Below are 16,588 nucleotides of genomic sequence, written 5' to 3'. Positions count from 1 at the left end.
TAAATAAAGATAATTTCTTAGCGACAGGGTTAGCAGGCCACATTTGGGAGCTAACGGTCACATCCGATGTTATTGAGTTGTTGGTTGCAGGCATTTGCTTAACTTCCTCGTACTGTATCCTGTCTGTAACATTTCTGCGGCAGGTTTTTGGCCCGTCAGCTCTGCCATCTTGAAGGTTTAAGATTTCCCCACAGTAACCTGATTGAGTCTCTTGTATATTAAAACTGTCTCTGGCATTACATCAGCTGCCAGATTGAAAGCCTGTGATGTCTGTCTCAGTTCAGACGCTTTATAATTATATCATCATGAAAGCGCTGCTTGCAAACACTGCAACTCTGGGAGATTAATTTATGCGGAATTGGGCTAACATGATTATTGTTAATGGTTGATTGTGCAGCGGTGGTGTTGTCGAGGGGAAGAAAGCGGTTGTTAGTTTTCCAATGTTTTGCAGCAGCAGGAGTTATTATGGCAGTGAGTAATGTCATGCCATTAGAGCTTGTCATTCAGTTGGAAGGTAAGTGGTGTCTGTGAGTGTGTGTGTTTGTGTGTGTGTGTAGGGAGGCAGTGAAAAAGAGAGAGCAGAGAGATGAGAGAGGCTGGAGACAGATAATGGGAAAAAAAAGATGGCTACCATTCGCAAAAACACACACAAAAAAAACACATGTGCGACGCAAACACAAACACACACTCCGCAAACCACAGATTGTCGGCACATTCACACACCACCACCACACACAATGCCTCCTCTTTCAGCAGCCTGACAATAAAGACAGGGATGATTTCTGTCTGGGAAAAAAAAAACTGTCAGTGTGGCTGCTCACTGGGGGATTTAATAGGAGAGGAGGAGAGGAGGAGGAAGGAGGGGGAGAGGAGGAGGACATGAGGACAAGAAGGGGGGAAAGGGAAGGGGAGGACAGGGAAGAAAAAAGGGAGGAAAATGATGAAGAGGGTAAAGGAATGGGGAGAGGATGTGGAAGAGGAAGGGAGGACAAGAAATAAGAAAAGGGAAAGGGAGAGGAGGAAAATGGGAGGACGAGACAAATGAGAAAGAAATGAAGAGTGCATTAAAGGAAGTGACAAGGAAAGGGCGATGAGAGGCAAGAAGGGGAAAAGGCGGGATAGGAAGAGCAGGAGGACAAGAGGTAAAGACAAGAAACAGGAAGAAGAGAAAAGGAGGAAATGAACGGTGAATGTGAGGCAACGAACACAGAAGGAAAGAGAGACAGAGAGAAAATAGCAGCAGAGATGGAAGGAAATAGAAGAAGAGATCAATGCAGTTCAGGCAGCGTTTTCTCATCAAACGTGTCGACAAAATTCAGTTTCACAGCTTCTATAAACACTCCATCATCCATTAACAGTACTGGATGAGGGGGCGGATAGATGGACGGACGGATGAATAAATGAAAAGATGGACGGATAATTGGATCGGTGGATTGATTCAGATTCTTTTTTAACACATACAACACGATTCCTCTGTAGTCTGAGGCGCATAAAAATGCGATTGAAGATTTTTTTCAAAATAAGCGTAAAACCCAGAGATAAGAAATGTCTCTTTGTTTAATTATAGATTTTAGAGGCGGAATTAATGGAAAACTCAGCTGGCTCCCCTGACACCTCCCCACCCACCCCCGTCCCTCTCCTGATTAATTTGGGTAAATCCAGCTCTGTATGCGAGTTGGTACAGCTGTTTGTGTTTCAACCTCAACACAAAGCTCCAGCCCGTCGGAGGAGACATCCAAGTTGAGGCTGTTTTAGCTCGAACTGCGGCAGATGTGTTTTTCTCCTGACCAATGCATCCTCTGACGTTTGATGCTGAAGTGAATTTAAGGCGGAAATCGAAAAGGTACTAATGGTAAATGTTATCAATAGAAGCAATACGTTCCTCAGAATGCATTGCTCGATTGATCCTGCTGCTCCTTCTCTGACACCAGCGCCACCAAAGACGCATACCTCGATGTCATCAACGTTGAGTAAGAAGATTCTTAGATTTTTTTGTCCCTGGGTGTGCAGCCCCTCAAGAATAAAAGTTGTTTCCTTCCTTGTTCTCATCGTGTATTTCAAACTAGCTATTTCAACGGTGAAAAGGACACCCCAAAATATGAGTGCAGAGAATGTCATGGCCGATGAAAAATGTTACAGTCTTCTGAGTAGAAATGCAGTGAAGAGAGGCTGCCGCTCCATTACACCTGGAGCTGGCTGCAAGAACCAACACAAAAGCCTCCTTTCTACTCCTTCCACCTGAGGATGTCGAGACGTAGAGGATTCACTTTATTCTTGATGGAAATGTGACAGAAATGTTCCCACAACCTCTGGAAATGGTAGAAACTCAGGATTGATATCAGATGTTTTGTCGTGTTTTTTTTGGTTCCACTATTTATTTGGTTGGTTAGCCTGTCGAATTTGATGTCAGCGCCTTGCATGGGTGAAAAGAAACTGTGACGTAACCTCAGGCCTCATTTGGCGCCGACTAAATAGCGAGAGTAGTAGTAGGCTGGATGCTGGTAACTGTTATTTCATGTTTTTCGTGGCACTTTACAGCAGCGCTAGCTCAGATATGGAAGCCCATTCTCTTCTGTGGTATTGGCCTGTATGTGTGTGTGTGTTGCTGCGTAGTGTAAATATACCTATCAGACATGCCCTGAAGGAAACAGTAAAGCCATGTGTGAAAAAGGAAATGGTCAAAACACAGCTACCTTTTCTTTTTTCCCTTAAAAGTTTTACTTTTCTGTTGGCGATGGCATTGAACCCTGGAGCGTTTGTTGTGTTTGCAGTTGAACCTTCACTTGCCACCTCCACTCAGTTACTGTTGCTACTCCTGCCAATCTTTCCATTTAGCATTGCATGTACGGAGTTTACACTTTGAGGTTATTGAGGAGTGTATTGCGTACATGAGCAGGTGCTTTTGTCCAAGGGCAGCTTCTTGTTTTTACCAAGAGAATGAGTTTTGCTGAACTGACTGCCAGCTGTCACTGGTAGATTTTATTAGCTGTAGCTAGTTCATAAAAGCTTTTTGGCTGATAGAGAGCTCAAGTGAATTGGAAACTTTAAGGTGTCTGTTTCAGAAGGTATCTGTAAAACCTCAGCCTTGGATTGAAAATGGGCGTCGTCCACCATGATATACCGTGTATCGAATCATACCGGACGACAACCGACAGAAAGACGGGCGAGGCCGAGAATGTTGCATGGCAAGAAGTTATGTCTTCATAATTACTACACCGTGGCCATCATAACAGAAAATAAACAAGTTATGTAGTGTTGTTACTCTACAGCACCTCTCATTTCATCTAATGCTTTGGGCTTCATGTTTAAGGATTGTTTACCAGATGATGTTTTTAGCTTAAGTGCCACAAATCAACAAAAGACAGAAATCTGTTGATTTGACTATAGGGCTTGTGGGTAAATCAGGCATGTTAGTATTAACAGCAGGACAGAGACAAGTGAACGGTGTTTCTGCACAGCAGACATTACACCTACAAGGTTAACACTGGCAGAGAATATTTGTGGATTTGAGGAAACATCCTGAGTAAAACCCCAAATAAATACAAAGCAGAGCCTCTAACGATCGGCTCCCACACAGTGGACGTTACTGTCCTGTTTTCCTAACGTCACCTGTGACACCATACAATATCTGAATTGATATGCTGAACCTTTGCCTTGGAAGTAGCACTAACTCTGTTGGTAAAGAGCTAATAAGCCAGGTTTGTGATACAGCTTCCCATTATCTCAAGATAATTGGATAATCTTTGGATAACGGTGTGTTTTTAGTTTTATCATCTTGTTATGAGGAAACAATCTGTCTTTCTCAATATATTGGCATGAATATCTTGTTCTCATGAAAAACAAAAGGTGGAATTTTTTAATGGATAATGATGTTTGCTTTTCTGACATTATTACCTTGATGTTGTGAGAAAATTACCGTTTGTTTTCTTAAGATGTTGACCATTTTGACAACATCATTTGTTATCCAAAGAAAATTTGATTCTTAACTATCTGTAATTAGCTGTTATCTTGAAACAACAGAAAGAAATATTGCAGCTTTTCTGCTGTTGTCCTCCATATTTGTGTGATCTTGCCGAGTGCCTTTTTTATTTTGTTTTTGGAGCGTTATGTCTGTGATTTTTTTCACGGGAGCTAGAAAGAAGAAACGCTAAAGCATCTCGTCTTTGGTGATTCTGTAACTGACTCTGTGAGAAAGGATGGGGGTGGATTTTGTCTCAAAGCAAGTGAGGAAGACAGATTCGGTGTTTGTGCACGGCTCCAGGGTCCATGCATATTTTAGTGTTATTTGGGTCTTTGTGTACTTCGTTCTCCTGTGTGGTTTAGTTAAAGCAGTAATACTCGATTTTCTCTATTCTTTAGAAACTGAAGCGCTCACAAAACAAGATATTGGAGACTCAGGGAAAGAATACAACAGCCGAAATCGATGATCGCAGAAGCTCGGGGCGAGAATGGTGACGCAGAGTTTTAATCAGCATCAGTTCCTGAGAGGAGAGAATGATGAGCTGAGAAAAAGACACAGCCAGTAGTGCATGGATTCACCAGATGGAGTTCTCATAATCAAACAACAAAGTAAATCGTTGCAAAAATACTCAAGAGCATTTTATGGTCTGGTTGAAGTCAGTCTGAATACTAGTTAATGTTTGGGAAAGATCATCTTCATGGTTCCCTCATTCATTCTTCCCTCCAGTATTTATTTTTCATCAGCCAACCCGGTATCAACCTAAACGGTGTAATAGACCCTACGGTGCACTGTACCACTGCCTGCCTTTCATTTTCAAGTTACCAATAACAAAAATGCTACGTCCACTCCTGTTTTCAAAATCAAAGCACTGGGTTTTAAAAAAAGATCATGGTTCTGCTAAAAACTACTTTGTCCTGACGCAGACTTTCTGGCACTTTGAATTGTGTTTGTCCGATGTTCTTGTCATTCTCGCCCCCTGCTGGTGCTCTACCTTCACACACACATGTACTTTTCGCATCCAGGCTAGCCAAACCATCGCCCTAACATGCTGACCTCTAGTGGATTGGCTGGTCTATTACATGTTTTGGCAGCATCCTCAGGTCAGTCAAGTACTTTGTTTTATTACCAGAACCTTGCTGGCTTGTACTTTGGGATTAGCATGGCAGTCAAATCTTGTGCAACACAAATTAGTAGTTTCACTTAATGTTGCATCATTTGACATCTTTAGGCCTGTTTCTTTAATGATAAAGCTCCCTGCGGTTCTGTTTAGGTGCTGTAATTTTTCTGTGTGTATTGTAGGATTTTTTAATTAAGAAACGGCGTGAGAAAGGATGATTTGTTTGAAGCATTAAACACACAGGGGAGTCTGCTTGTGTTTTTTTATTGTTATTTTGCTGTGTGACTCCGCGTCCTGGCTGACTATAGCTGCTGTGTAAATTGCCATGAAGCGTTGTTATTCTGGGCGTCTGAGGGAGGAAAAGGCGTTAACGGCAGAACAGAAATCACCGGGGATCATGATTCTTCTTTTATAGTTAATTTGCTTTGTGATTTGGTAGAAGAAGTCCTGGGTGGTCTTCGTCAGCAGCTGTGTGGGAGTTAACAGACGCTTTCACGAAGCACGGGGGATCATCTCTCTTCTGTTTTATTACTATTTTGCGTGATAAATTTGCATTGTTTATCAAGGTTTTAACATTAATGCGGTGAAACAAAGCTCCTCATAATACCTGGAGTACATACACTGTCATCTTGGGACACAGAAGAATAGAAACTAAACCCTGAACCTTGAAGTGTTGGTGAGTTCACGCCCACACTGGAACCAGATGAGGGTAATGTAATTGTTTCACAAACCGTAAGCAAAGGTGTTACTTTATAGGGACACAGGGAAGGACCACAACAAATATTTTCACATGAACATTCATTTTTATTTGTTCCCTTAAATGAACTGAGACCAACTGAGACTCTTGCAGGTTTCATTGACAAACAGCCATACAGCAGATCAATAAGATAATCACTGAGAAAATTTAATTGAAACATTAATGAAAGAATCTTGTCCTGATCAAGTTTATCTTGCCCTGATTTTGTTGATATACTGTCCACACTGCTGGGGCTGCACTTGTAACTTTGGCCTCTGCAGAAGGAGAACAGCAGATTGATTTTAAAGAAAAGCTCAGAGCACCTCTGAGTCTTACTGAGAAGTAAGAAAAAAAACTTGTCAGTCGAGAGCGACCTGTGTGAGTAAGTGATTGATCTTCATAATAACACAACAGAAGCACAACTCCTTTATCTGGGACACCAAGCGCCACAAAAGAGCACCGTGTTGGACTTGACAAAGCGCTGCTGTTTTCTGGAGTATTTAGAGACTCGGCTGGGTGAGAAGGTTTTTTTTTCTTCATCTTTTTTTTTTTTTCAAACTGGGAAATCACTCAAGAATATTGTACAGTGAGTTATCTGTCAAGCCTGTAATCTTTATTGAGTCATAACGGCGAGAGAAATCCTTCATCGCTGATTGCTGCTGCTCTCTCAGCAGAATTATTTCCCAGAGCTGTTGTAATTGGGACCATAATAAGTGGTGAAGATAAGAGTAAGGCTCTTATAGGCACCAGTGACTTACTATTTCATTACGTGTAACCATGGTGATGACAGCGGTTAAGATCACTCACACACTTTGAAAAATGAAAAACGATATTCTCGGTTTTATGAAACAGAGACTAGAAACAGTAGAAATTTGATTGGACACAGGTCTCTCTGTATCAGCTAGAGGTCTTCACGGACCTCATTTTGGATCAGATCCAATTATCTTCGGTTGTGTTCTGACAAGGTCTGACTGCCTGTGGTTCCCTTTAGGAAGACTTCTACCACAAGTGTACAAAAGCCAACCACTGATCACTACAGTTTGTATACAGCACACATGACAAGACGAGGAAAATACAAAATGTCTTTAATAAGATGGTGAGGAGACAAGCAGTCATTTGAAAGATAAGTTCACCAGAAAAAGATCCTTTAATGTGCTAAAAAAAAATAAAAATCCAGTCAGTCCAGTACCATGGTAATGTCTCTGTACCTACCAACACCTCATATAACACAGCCCACTTTAAAATACTTGCTTTCTATGGTTTGTGTTTGGAGGGAGCTCAGCTCCACTTTTAGAAACGTAATATTCTCCTGCAGCTTCCTTCGCCCCATGGAGCAGTCCAATTGTTAGGCTTTCAAAAACAAGAAAAACTGTGTAAATGTGGACCAGACTGGAATCGTTTGTCTAAGTTAACTGAAGTCAGGCTTTTCGTAGCCTCCGGGACATTTTGCAGCTTTTTAAAAATCTGTTGTTGCCTACTGTTTATAAAATACCAGACAGTCACTGTAAGAGTTTCAGCAGCTTCCAGATTGTGTTCAGGATGTTTTGGCAGGGAGTCAAATGTTTATTTGGATCACAGAATATGGCTTTAAAGTTACACTGTATTACTTATGAACTGAGAAATAACATATTTTCTTCACTCATATGAGAACTTAATTCATGAGCAATAAAATGCTCTGTTGCACTGTTGCACACATTGCAGGGATCTGCTGATACAGCCGTACCTGGTCTGGTACGATCATGGCTAATGTTAGGGAACATATGAATGCGAGTATACTGCTGAGTAATGACCATTAATCAGTCAGTTCACTGCCAACTATTTGCATTGTTAAGTTTTACCATTCATCATGGACAGAGGGAACATTTAAAATATGGGTGAGGCAATCTAACAACGGGTCTGAGAGTTCTCCTATAGAAAGTGTTTTTCAGAGTAGATGTCATTTCCTGTATTCTGGTTCCTTTTAACAGGTGGATTGACACTTTTATCTGGATAAACTAGTATGAGAAAGATTATGAGTACATTTTTATCACATATTTGAATATATTATAAAGCTAAAAGTACAGAAACGTATTTAATGACTAATTTTATAACAGCTTCATGGCACCGGCCCCTGATTTATAGACTAAGATTTCAACTAGCAAATGATTTAAAATCCAACACATAGAACCAAAAAAATTGAATTAAACATCTAAATTAATGTGACAATTATCTAATCAATGTTGGTGCTTTTGCTCTTCTTTATTGAATGAATTTCATAACCCGACGCAATTATCAGGGGCCCAGTTTTATCAACTAATGTAATGGTGGCACTGCAGTAACAATTGGAAGATTAAGAGATGATAAAAAATAAAAAGATTAAAGCTAGAGCTCACCTCTGCTTTATAGCCGTCATCTCATTTTGTTTAGTTCATTTGCTCCTTCTTTACACATCCCTTTCTTTCTCTCCCTTTTAGTCTCATTTGCCATCTTACTTTCCCCTTCCTGTTATGTTTGCTATCTTCTATCTCTCACAGTGCCCCGTAATTGTAACCAAATAGAGAGTTCCTTAAAAATCACATAAGCTGACTTTAAAGATTAATTCTACTATTTGTCATAGAAAATGTATTTTGATGTGTTTACTTTATGAACAAACCTCTACTGGTCATATTTTGCTGATAGAGGTTTGGGAAGCACAGACTCCTACAAAAAAAGCTGCTGAATAAGATGAGTTTTTTTCCCCTCTCCCGAATAATCAATCCGCTTTTTCCAAAAAAGAGGTGGTGAGTAAACTGTTCAGTGAACAACTGATAAAGGACAAAAATATGAGAATGACACTCAGGTTGTTGGTTTCTCTTTACTGTGTTGTTAAAGTTTCAGATGACTAAAATCAATAACCAGTCTGCATATTGCTGAACCTCTTTTGGAGACGCTGAACCTCACAAAGGACTTTAACAGCGCACGAAATCTAATTTCTCATGTCAAGAGAGAAACCGTTATTGTTGCTATAGTCACACTGGATGAGCTCCAGTAATGTTGCCTTATTATCCTGTTGCAGATTTTTGCCAAGTCGTTCTGTGCAAAAGTGGCAGCTAATTATAATGTGTAGCTCCTGTGTACATGTGTTGTAGGAAACAGTTTCTCATCCCAAAAACTCATGAACGAGGGCGAAATATCTGCCTCTTATAGATGAATTTTAATCGACAGGCTGAAAAAAGAGGTTGTTCGAAGTCTGGATGTAGTTGAGAGATGATTAGCTGCCACTCAATATTAGGAAGTTGGTAAGTGCAGACTGCGGATAGAATAATGAAGGGGGTGACATTTGGAGAAAATGTCTCCTCTTCTAAAATGTCCTTCCATTATACAGCATTCAAATAATCAGATGTCAGTCGGACTCAGAAATATTAAAATTACATTAATAATCTTTTGACTTCTATATTTTTCTGTCTTTATATATATCTCTCCTCTTCCTTTGTTTCTGGAGCTGTGAATTTCATTCAATCTGATGAAATGTAGCTGAAAGACTAATACTGAAAATAAAGTCGAACTGAAGTAAAGTCACGTATTACTATGCATGGCTGTCTCGTTCTCTGATTTTTAATGAATCCTCTCCTTTTCCCTCCAGGTGGACCCCATGTTCACGGTGCCAGCTCCCCCTGCTCCAGGCCACCCCGGGGCACCCGGGTCCTCTCTGCCCTCGGCCCCCACCTTCTCCCCTCCGGCCCTGCCCACCTCTAACCCCAAGCAGCTGGTGGTGAGGACGAGGTCTATAGGCACCAACACCCAGGATGGAGGCATCTCAGGGGCACTGGAGGGCGACTCGGCCTGTCTGGGACCCTGCCAGCCCGGGACCAGCGTCAACCTGGAGGGCATTGTCTGGCATGAGACTGAGGAAGGTAAGCAGTGTTGTATTATACTATTTAACACTACAAGAGCAAGTTTAAAGTGTTGGTTGAGATTTCGAGATTTCTGCCAGCCCCTCGATACAATGAAGGTGAATGGAATAAACTTTGTGTTCCTTAATAATAGTAAATAGTAAAATACTGTAAATATATTTCATATTTTATGGATATTTTTATGGAGTTACAGGGCCATAGGCTTTTAAAGAATATATTGTCACTGTCACATGTCACAACAGTCACTGGCTTCCATTCATTCAGTTACTTTGGTAATTAAAATAACTTTATTACAGTAAACACATTCCCAGGAAGCCTTAAATGTTTACCCCAACAGTGACTGAATCTGGCATGCTGGGTTGCCAAACTGACTCAACTTCAAGCCAATTTTGGGTGCTGGCATTGGCCCTAAAGCCGGCCCAACTGCTTTTAAAGGATCGTGTTCTCCCAAATCAGCCAAAATCCACAACTGCAATCTGCAACAGGCACGACTTGGCTGACATCCCTCATCGTCGATCGTTAAAAATCCTTTTAATGACAGAAATCTGACAACAGTGATGCTCACTGTGAAGAATGACAGTGGATTTTATTTCTAAGAATTGTTAAGTTTTCCTGTCTTTTTATTGTGTTTATGTTTTTATTTGGTTATCATTTTTGGTGTTTTATAACTTGGCTATTAAAGGTTTCATATACATAAAGTTATAGAGCTCAGTGGACCAATGACTGCCTTCTAGCCACAAAACCAGAAATTTTAAGACATTATGGTGGCAATTGCTGACATCTATTTTTAATTTGTAGCCAATGGGCAAAATATGCAACAGTACTGTTAATGTCCTTAAAACTGTCAGTGCAGTGATATAGTTTCACCTTGTGTGCGCTCTTGTTTGTTTACTGTTGAATAAGCAGGGACACAAACATAATAAAAAGTAACTGAACATGAGAGTCTGAGTGCTTCCAGAGAAGCACTGTGTGATCTGTGATGTGACGATGTGGAAAGTCTCATGAGTCAAACGTGGGTAAATAAAATACTTTTGTCACGCCTGAGTGAAAGCCAAGATGGTGGAAATGCATGAGCAGCTTTCCTGATCCGTAAGCTCGACTTGACTTTGACAAAAGGCTTTTTTTTGTCTTGACGTGTCGAAAAGCTCAGACTGACTTCCCCTTCACTGCACTCTGTCAGGCACGGCGCTTTTTAAATTTCCATTGTTTTCACATTTGAGGATGAGTGGGCGTCTTGCCCATTTAAACTATGACTCTGAACAGACTGAGATGCTGACAATCACAACAGATTAAACTATTTTTCCCGAAAGCTGCATTTTAGCCATTTCCTCAAAATCTCAAAGAGGTGTGAAAACTCAGCAAGCAAATGCTTTGTTTCGGTCCTTCCCATTAAAACTAAAGACAGTGTTGTTTGCAGGAGAGGCTGTAATTGGAGAATCTTTATTTAGAAGCTGTGGTGGGACAACATCCAAATATCAGACAGCTCCGGGGAAACAATCTGTCTGGACTCAAAGCTGGGTAAATGTTTCTATCTCCTTGGAATTGGCTCTTCAGGTTGACTGGATTGTTTTGAGTTTCCAAAGTGAGGCTGACTGTCCTCTGTTAGCAGAACAACAACAGCGTTGGTTGTCAGACAAAATAACTTCAGCTACTGCTGCTTTTCTTTCACGTCTGAAACTCTTAATCAGAAGACGGAGTTGGTGCGGTGAATCCTTCTCCAGCCGTCCTCTGACTCCTGGCTGATGACTTTGACTCCAGATGATGAAGGGAGTGGTTTTGCTCTTTATTTTTCAGTTAATCTGTTGAGCATCCTTTTGTGGACATTCAAAAAATGACTCTTGAGGAAGTACTGCACAACGTTTTCAGCATCACTACACCACTGCGGTCAGGATATGCCGCTGTTGGTGGGGGAATCTGACTAATTTAGATTGTGATCCATCTTGAAGGCAACCGTAATCTATTTTTCAGGTGAATCGTAGAGATTATTTTAAAAAATATCCTCTTACCGTTGTTTCCAAATCCCACATGACCTCGTTGATGAGTAGATCTGTGCTACGTGAACAAACCAGTAGAGCGATGAAGCCAACTAGATGGCTTTACTGGCTGGACGAACTACTTAATGTAGCTCTTCTTTGGGTAACGTATTATAAATAGCGCAATGTGAGTTATTGCTAGCAACGTGTCGGATGAGCAGCTAGTGCTAAAAAAAGAGTCATCTTTAAAGGTGCAATATGTAAGATGTAAGATGTTCAAAAATCTTGATCAGCATAATGTGAATAAATAGCAGGTTTGACGTTATGTTGACGACATTTATGTATTGTGTTTCAGAGATATCTTCTCAATGTAGAAGTCTAAGCTAACTAGCTTATGGCAGCCAGTTGCAGTTAGCAGAAGTTACTATGTTCTCTTAATAAACTGAATTAAAAAAAGTTAGCTGAAGTCAGCCCCCTATTTGTTTGGAGCATGAATACAACCAGTGGCAGAGTCTTATGTATTGCACCTTCAATGCAATGTTGCGTTTTATTGGTGCAAATGGAGAAATTCACAGGCTGTTTCAAGTCTACAGGGCATTTCAAAAGTGAGTTAAAAGAACGCAATTTAGATCGTGGGTAATGATCAGGATTAAGTAGATCAAGATAGTATTTTCGGGCCGTATCGCCACCCATATGCCGCTGTCCTATTTTCTAATGAAAACCAGCTGTTTCATCACATTTACACATTATAGGTTCTGTATTATGGGTGATGAACCAGGCAGATGCAGTAAAACTGGCCCCCACTTACACACAGACAGGGCAGAGACACCCCGAATTCCCAGCTGTGTTATGGATGGTCTATCTATAGTAAATCACTGGTGAAGATTTGGAGACGGTGTTATCTGTGAAGTCATGGAGTTTTGTTTCTGATTTAACAAAACTGATGCAGTTTTGAAGAGCGTTGAGCGTTTTGGCATCTGTTGGTCACACATCGAGGCAAACTGATGACACGATTAATTTGTTCAGCAGCTGCTCTAATTTTGTATCCCTCTGAATGTAGTTGGCTGTATTTTATAAGTGTTTAAAGACCCTGTCAAGTATGTAAGTTTTCACCGTTGTTTCTGATTTGTATTTTACAAGAGAAATATAAATTCATTATAATACTCAATATCTTGTCTATTTTTGAGTGACAGTGAATAATGCATCTTCTGCTTCATTCTCTGAAGTGAGTGAAAAGCAGACAGAGGTTTTCTGTTCACCATGACCAATTCTCTCTCCCTAAACTTAACCAAGTAGTTATTAACCTTAACCATTATGCTCCTTTCATGTATTTTGTCACTGGAGGGCAAAACAGTGTTATATCTACTTGTTAGTTCAGCCTCTACAAGCAGCCAGTTGGTTTCAGTATTACCTCATTGTAGAGAAAACGTAGATGTAGAAAGCTAATTTTTCTGCAAAGTTTTGCCTGAAAAGATTCTTCAAGTTTCGCCAAATAAAATTGGGCATCATTACAACTAGTGTGGGTTTGTAAAACATATGCCACAAGGAAAAGTAGATGGTTCTTATCTTAATCATTCCAGGCACTTTGTCCTTTCCAAACAAATAACTAAACTGTAGTTTATTTTTAAACATGTGCTGGATATCCTCATGAAAGAAGTTTTGGCGCTGAGCTGCATATGATCACGAGTCCAACACAAGAAGAAATGTAGAACCAGAAACCCGTCCAACACTACAAAATGATACCATGGGAGTACCGGGCGACGGATCAGACAATCTGATGATTCACCCGCCGATTTCGACGCCACTGCACTTTGATAGGCCGTTAACGAGGACAGTGCTCAGCACTGCGGCCTCTCAGCGGAGGTGTAATACCTTACTGCAGGCTGCTAATGAATAAATCCCATCTCTTGGTGCCCATCTCACTCTGCCAGCCTCAGGGCCTCTGAAGTGGAGTGTTGAGTTTGGCGGAGAGGCGTTTGTTTCCCAGCCCAGTATTAATTAACTGGAGCTACTCACTCTGCTCGGGCAAAACTAAAACAGGAGAAGAAGAAGAAAAAACAAACACAACACTGGGGAATATATCCGAGACCGAAGAGTGCTCCTAAACAGGCCGGAGAGTTGGAGAGGAGGAAAGACAGACAGTAAATAATACATCCTCTGCTTCTGACTCTGAAGTGAGTGAAAACCAGACAGTGGATAAAACTTCTCCAGACAGGCCACAGAGACAGCCAGTGCAGTGAAAACACGGAAATGAAACCGTATTCAAATGTTTTGTTGCAGACCATGACAACTTAGGAATAGAAATATTTTAACTTGATTTAAATAAGTTTGAATATTCAAGAAAAACACCAATAATGAGAAACCAGAGTGCCTAACCTGTTACCTTCTCCACTGCTGCTCAATTCTCCAAATTTCAATTATTAAAAAACTGTGGTGCAGAGCAGTTAGTCGATCATCAGGACATGGAAATGACTCATTCGCACTGCATTTTCTACAGGAAATTCATTGTCTAGATGTAATAATTTTGACACTGTTTCAACACAGAGGAAGAGACAACCAAACAGGGACAGTCATCAGACTATTTGGTTTTCTACTAATCTTACAGTACAGAATTGAAGACGGATTACAGCCATTATTCCCGGTCAGTGCCTATGATCCTGACTTTAAATTATTTGGGGTTAAGAGAGTGATAGGCTGCTGGCTTAGCAAAATATCACAATTGGCATCTTAAGGTGATACATTATATCACAAAAAAACACACTTGCATTACTGAAGCAATTACTGTGGTATGAAAATCTCTACACTTACACCAAAGACGAGTCACTGATTATGTGGCCGATGGATGAACTTTCCGCCGAAATTCACTGGAATGTTCATGTGTTTGTGAAATTTTCTGCTAAGAGACAAACAAACAAGCAGCACTGAACACATCAGCTCCTCAGCGGAGGAAATAAATGAAACAGAAAACATCAAAGCGTCGTCGTTCCAGGTCTGTGTGAGCAAACTACAAGCAGCAGCTCCAGTGAAGTGAAGCAGAGTAACAGGATACATAAGATAAACCTGGACTTGTACATATACTGTCAGCACAAACACAGATATACACTGGATTATGATATCTAATACTAACATCCAAACATATAGTCCGTGTTTGGTTGAATACAGGGATAATCTGAAGAACAAGGAGAAAGATGGAGGGATGAGGGAGAGCTAAAGATGAGAAAATGGATTCAGTCTGAACAGGCTGATTGGTGGGTAGATGGATGGGAGAGGAAGAGGGAGAGACAAGTGGGGAGACAGAGGCAACAGAGGTCTATATTTCTAAACCAGGAGGGCGACGGAGAGATGGAGAGGAATGTAAAGATGGAGACAGATAGAGGGATGAAGAGGGATGGCTGCAATAGACAATGTCAGAGTCAAAGAGAGAGAGAGAGAGAACAACGGAGACAGGGAGAAACAAAAGAGAGTTATTTTTTTTCCTTCTTGTGTTGTTCGTCCTGAGGAGTAATCCCTGCTGCTCGGGGACTATCGCTCAGGAGGCGGAGGGATGACCGAAGCCCCCTCCTCGTGACGGCGGAGGGATACGAGGGGAAGATGCTGGTTGCATGTTAATTAAGCAGAATACTAATTGGAAAGACAGAAAGGCGAAGAAGAAGAAAACGAGACCACCATTTCAGCTTCAGACCCCCCTCCTTTCCTTCCTCCTCCTCTCTGCAGGAGACCCGAGTCTGATGAGCGCTAATCAGATGGTGATTGGCTCGACTCTTAGCTGAGCTCCGCAGACTGTCTGACTTCAAGATGCTCTGTCTGCCTGTCTGTCCGACTGCCTGTCTGACTGGATGCCAGAGATAAATTAATTACAAGCATTGTAAATAATGACTGTTGAAATCAGTCGCTGATTTGAGTTATTTGCTCTTAAAGTGCAATTATCACACATTCACTTTCTGATGGAGAGTTAGATGTAAAGATCAACACTACTCTCATATCTGTATGCTAAAAATAAGGCTACAGCCAACAGCCTATTAGCATAGCTTAGCATAAAGGGGGAAACAGCTAGCCTGGTTCTGAACGAAGGTAACAAAACCCACCAAGCAGCGTCTTTAAAGGTCACAAATGAACATGTTTTATCTCATTAGTTAAATCTGTACAAAAAAAGTATAAAAATAAAAATGTAGAGATTTATCGGGGCTTGCCAGCTTTGAGCAGTTGCCAGGCAACCATTGGAGACCGTCTTGATGATTCCCTCATTGGTCTGTGGTACCCCCGACCCAATCCCTTCCGCTTGTGACTCCTGTCTTAAACACATAACCAACTTATTCATAAAGACATGTAAAGTAAATGACGTTAATTTGCCAGAAAAATTAATGTGGTATGAAAATCGACAGCTATCGTCCCTGTACATTTGCTTATTTACAGTATTTAAGGGTGCAACATGTAACAATAGAGCACCTCTCAAATTCATACTCATATCATCAGAGTCACCACTAACTGCTGCTAACTGTAGCTGCTGTTAGCTTTTTAGCTCAATTAGCCATGCAGCTACTAGTCCCAAACTGGGAAAGAAAAAGAATGGACCAAGGCTAGCTGATTAGCTGCTCATTTCAGTTAATATCTGCTATACAATACATAGACATCTTTAATTTAACTTCAGAACTCTTATTTCTTCACATTCTGTTATGTTGTGTTAATTTGTTTTACAATGTTTAATTTATAGTGTTTTAATCTATATTTCTTACATATTGCACCTTTAAAATCAACCAAATTAGTGTTATTTTAAAGTTAAACTTAAAACTTTGAATTGTTATGTCAAGTTGAAGGGTCTCTATATAACAATTTGTTGCAATTTACATCCATGAATCACTTTTTTGTCGGCCATATGTGAGCAGATTGTAAAGTGACATGAAAAATGAGACCTTCCCCGTCTCTCTCGGT

The 16,588-nt window shown here is 40.7% G+C and overlaps 1 protein-coding gene across 1 annotated transcript in view; it reads left to right on the top strand.

Moving 5' to 3' along the window:
* znf608 (zinc finger protein 608) overlaps positions 1-16,588 on the top strand; it is a 46,838-nt gene that overhangs the window by 11,987 nt on the left and 18,263 nt on the right. Inside the window, exon 2 of the mRNA XM_073465706.1 lies at positions 9,416-9,686. Coding sequence (XP_073321807.1) covers positions 9,416-9,686 — 271 coding nt within the window. The remainder of the gene's footprint in view (positions 1-9,415; positions 9,687-16,588) is intronic.

The sequence above is a fragment of the Pagrus major genome, chromosome 5, assembly GCF_040436345.1.
Source record: "Pagrus major chromosome 5, Pma_NU_1.0".
In the NCBI taxonomy this organism is placed as follows: Eukaryota; Metazoa; Chordata; class Actinopteri; order Spariformes; family Sparidae; genus Pagrus; species Pagrus major.
This window is presented reverse-complemented; position numbering and strand designations above follow the sequence as displayed.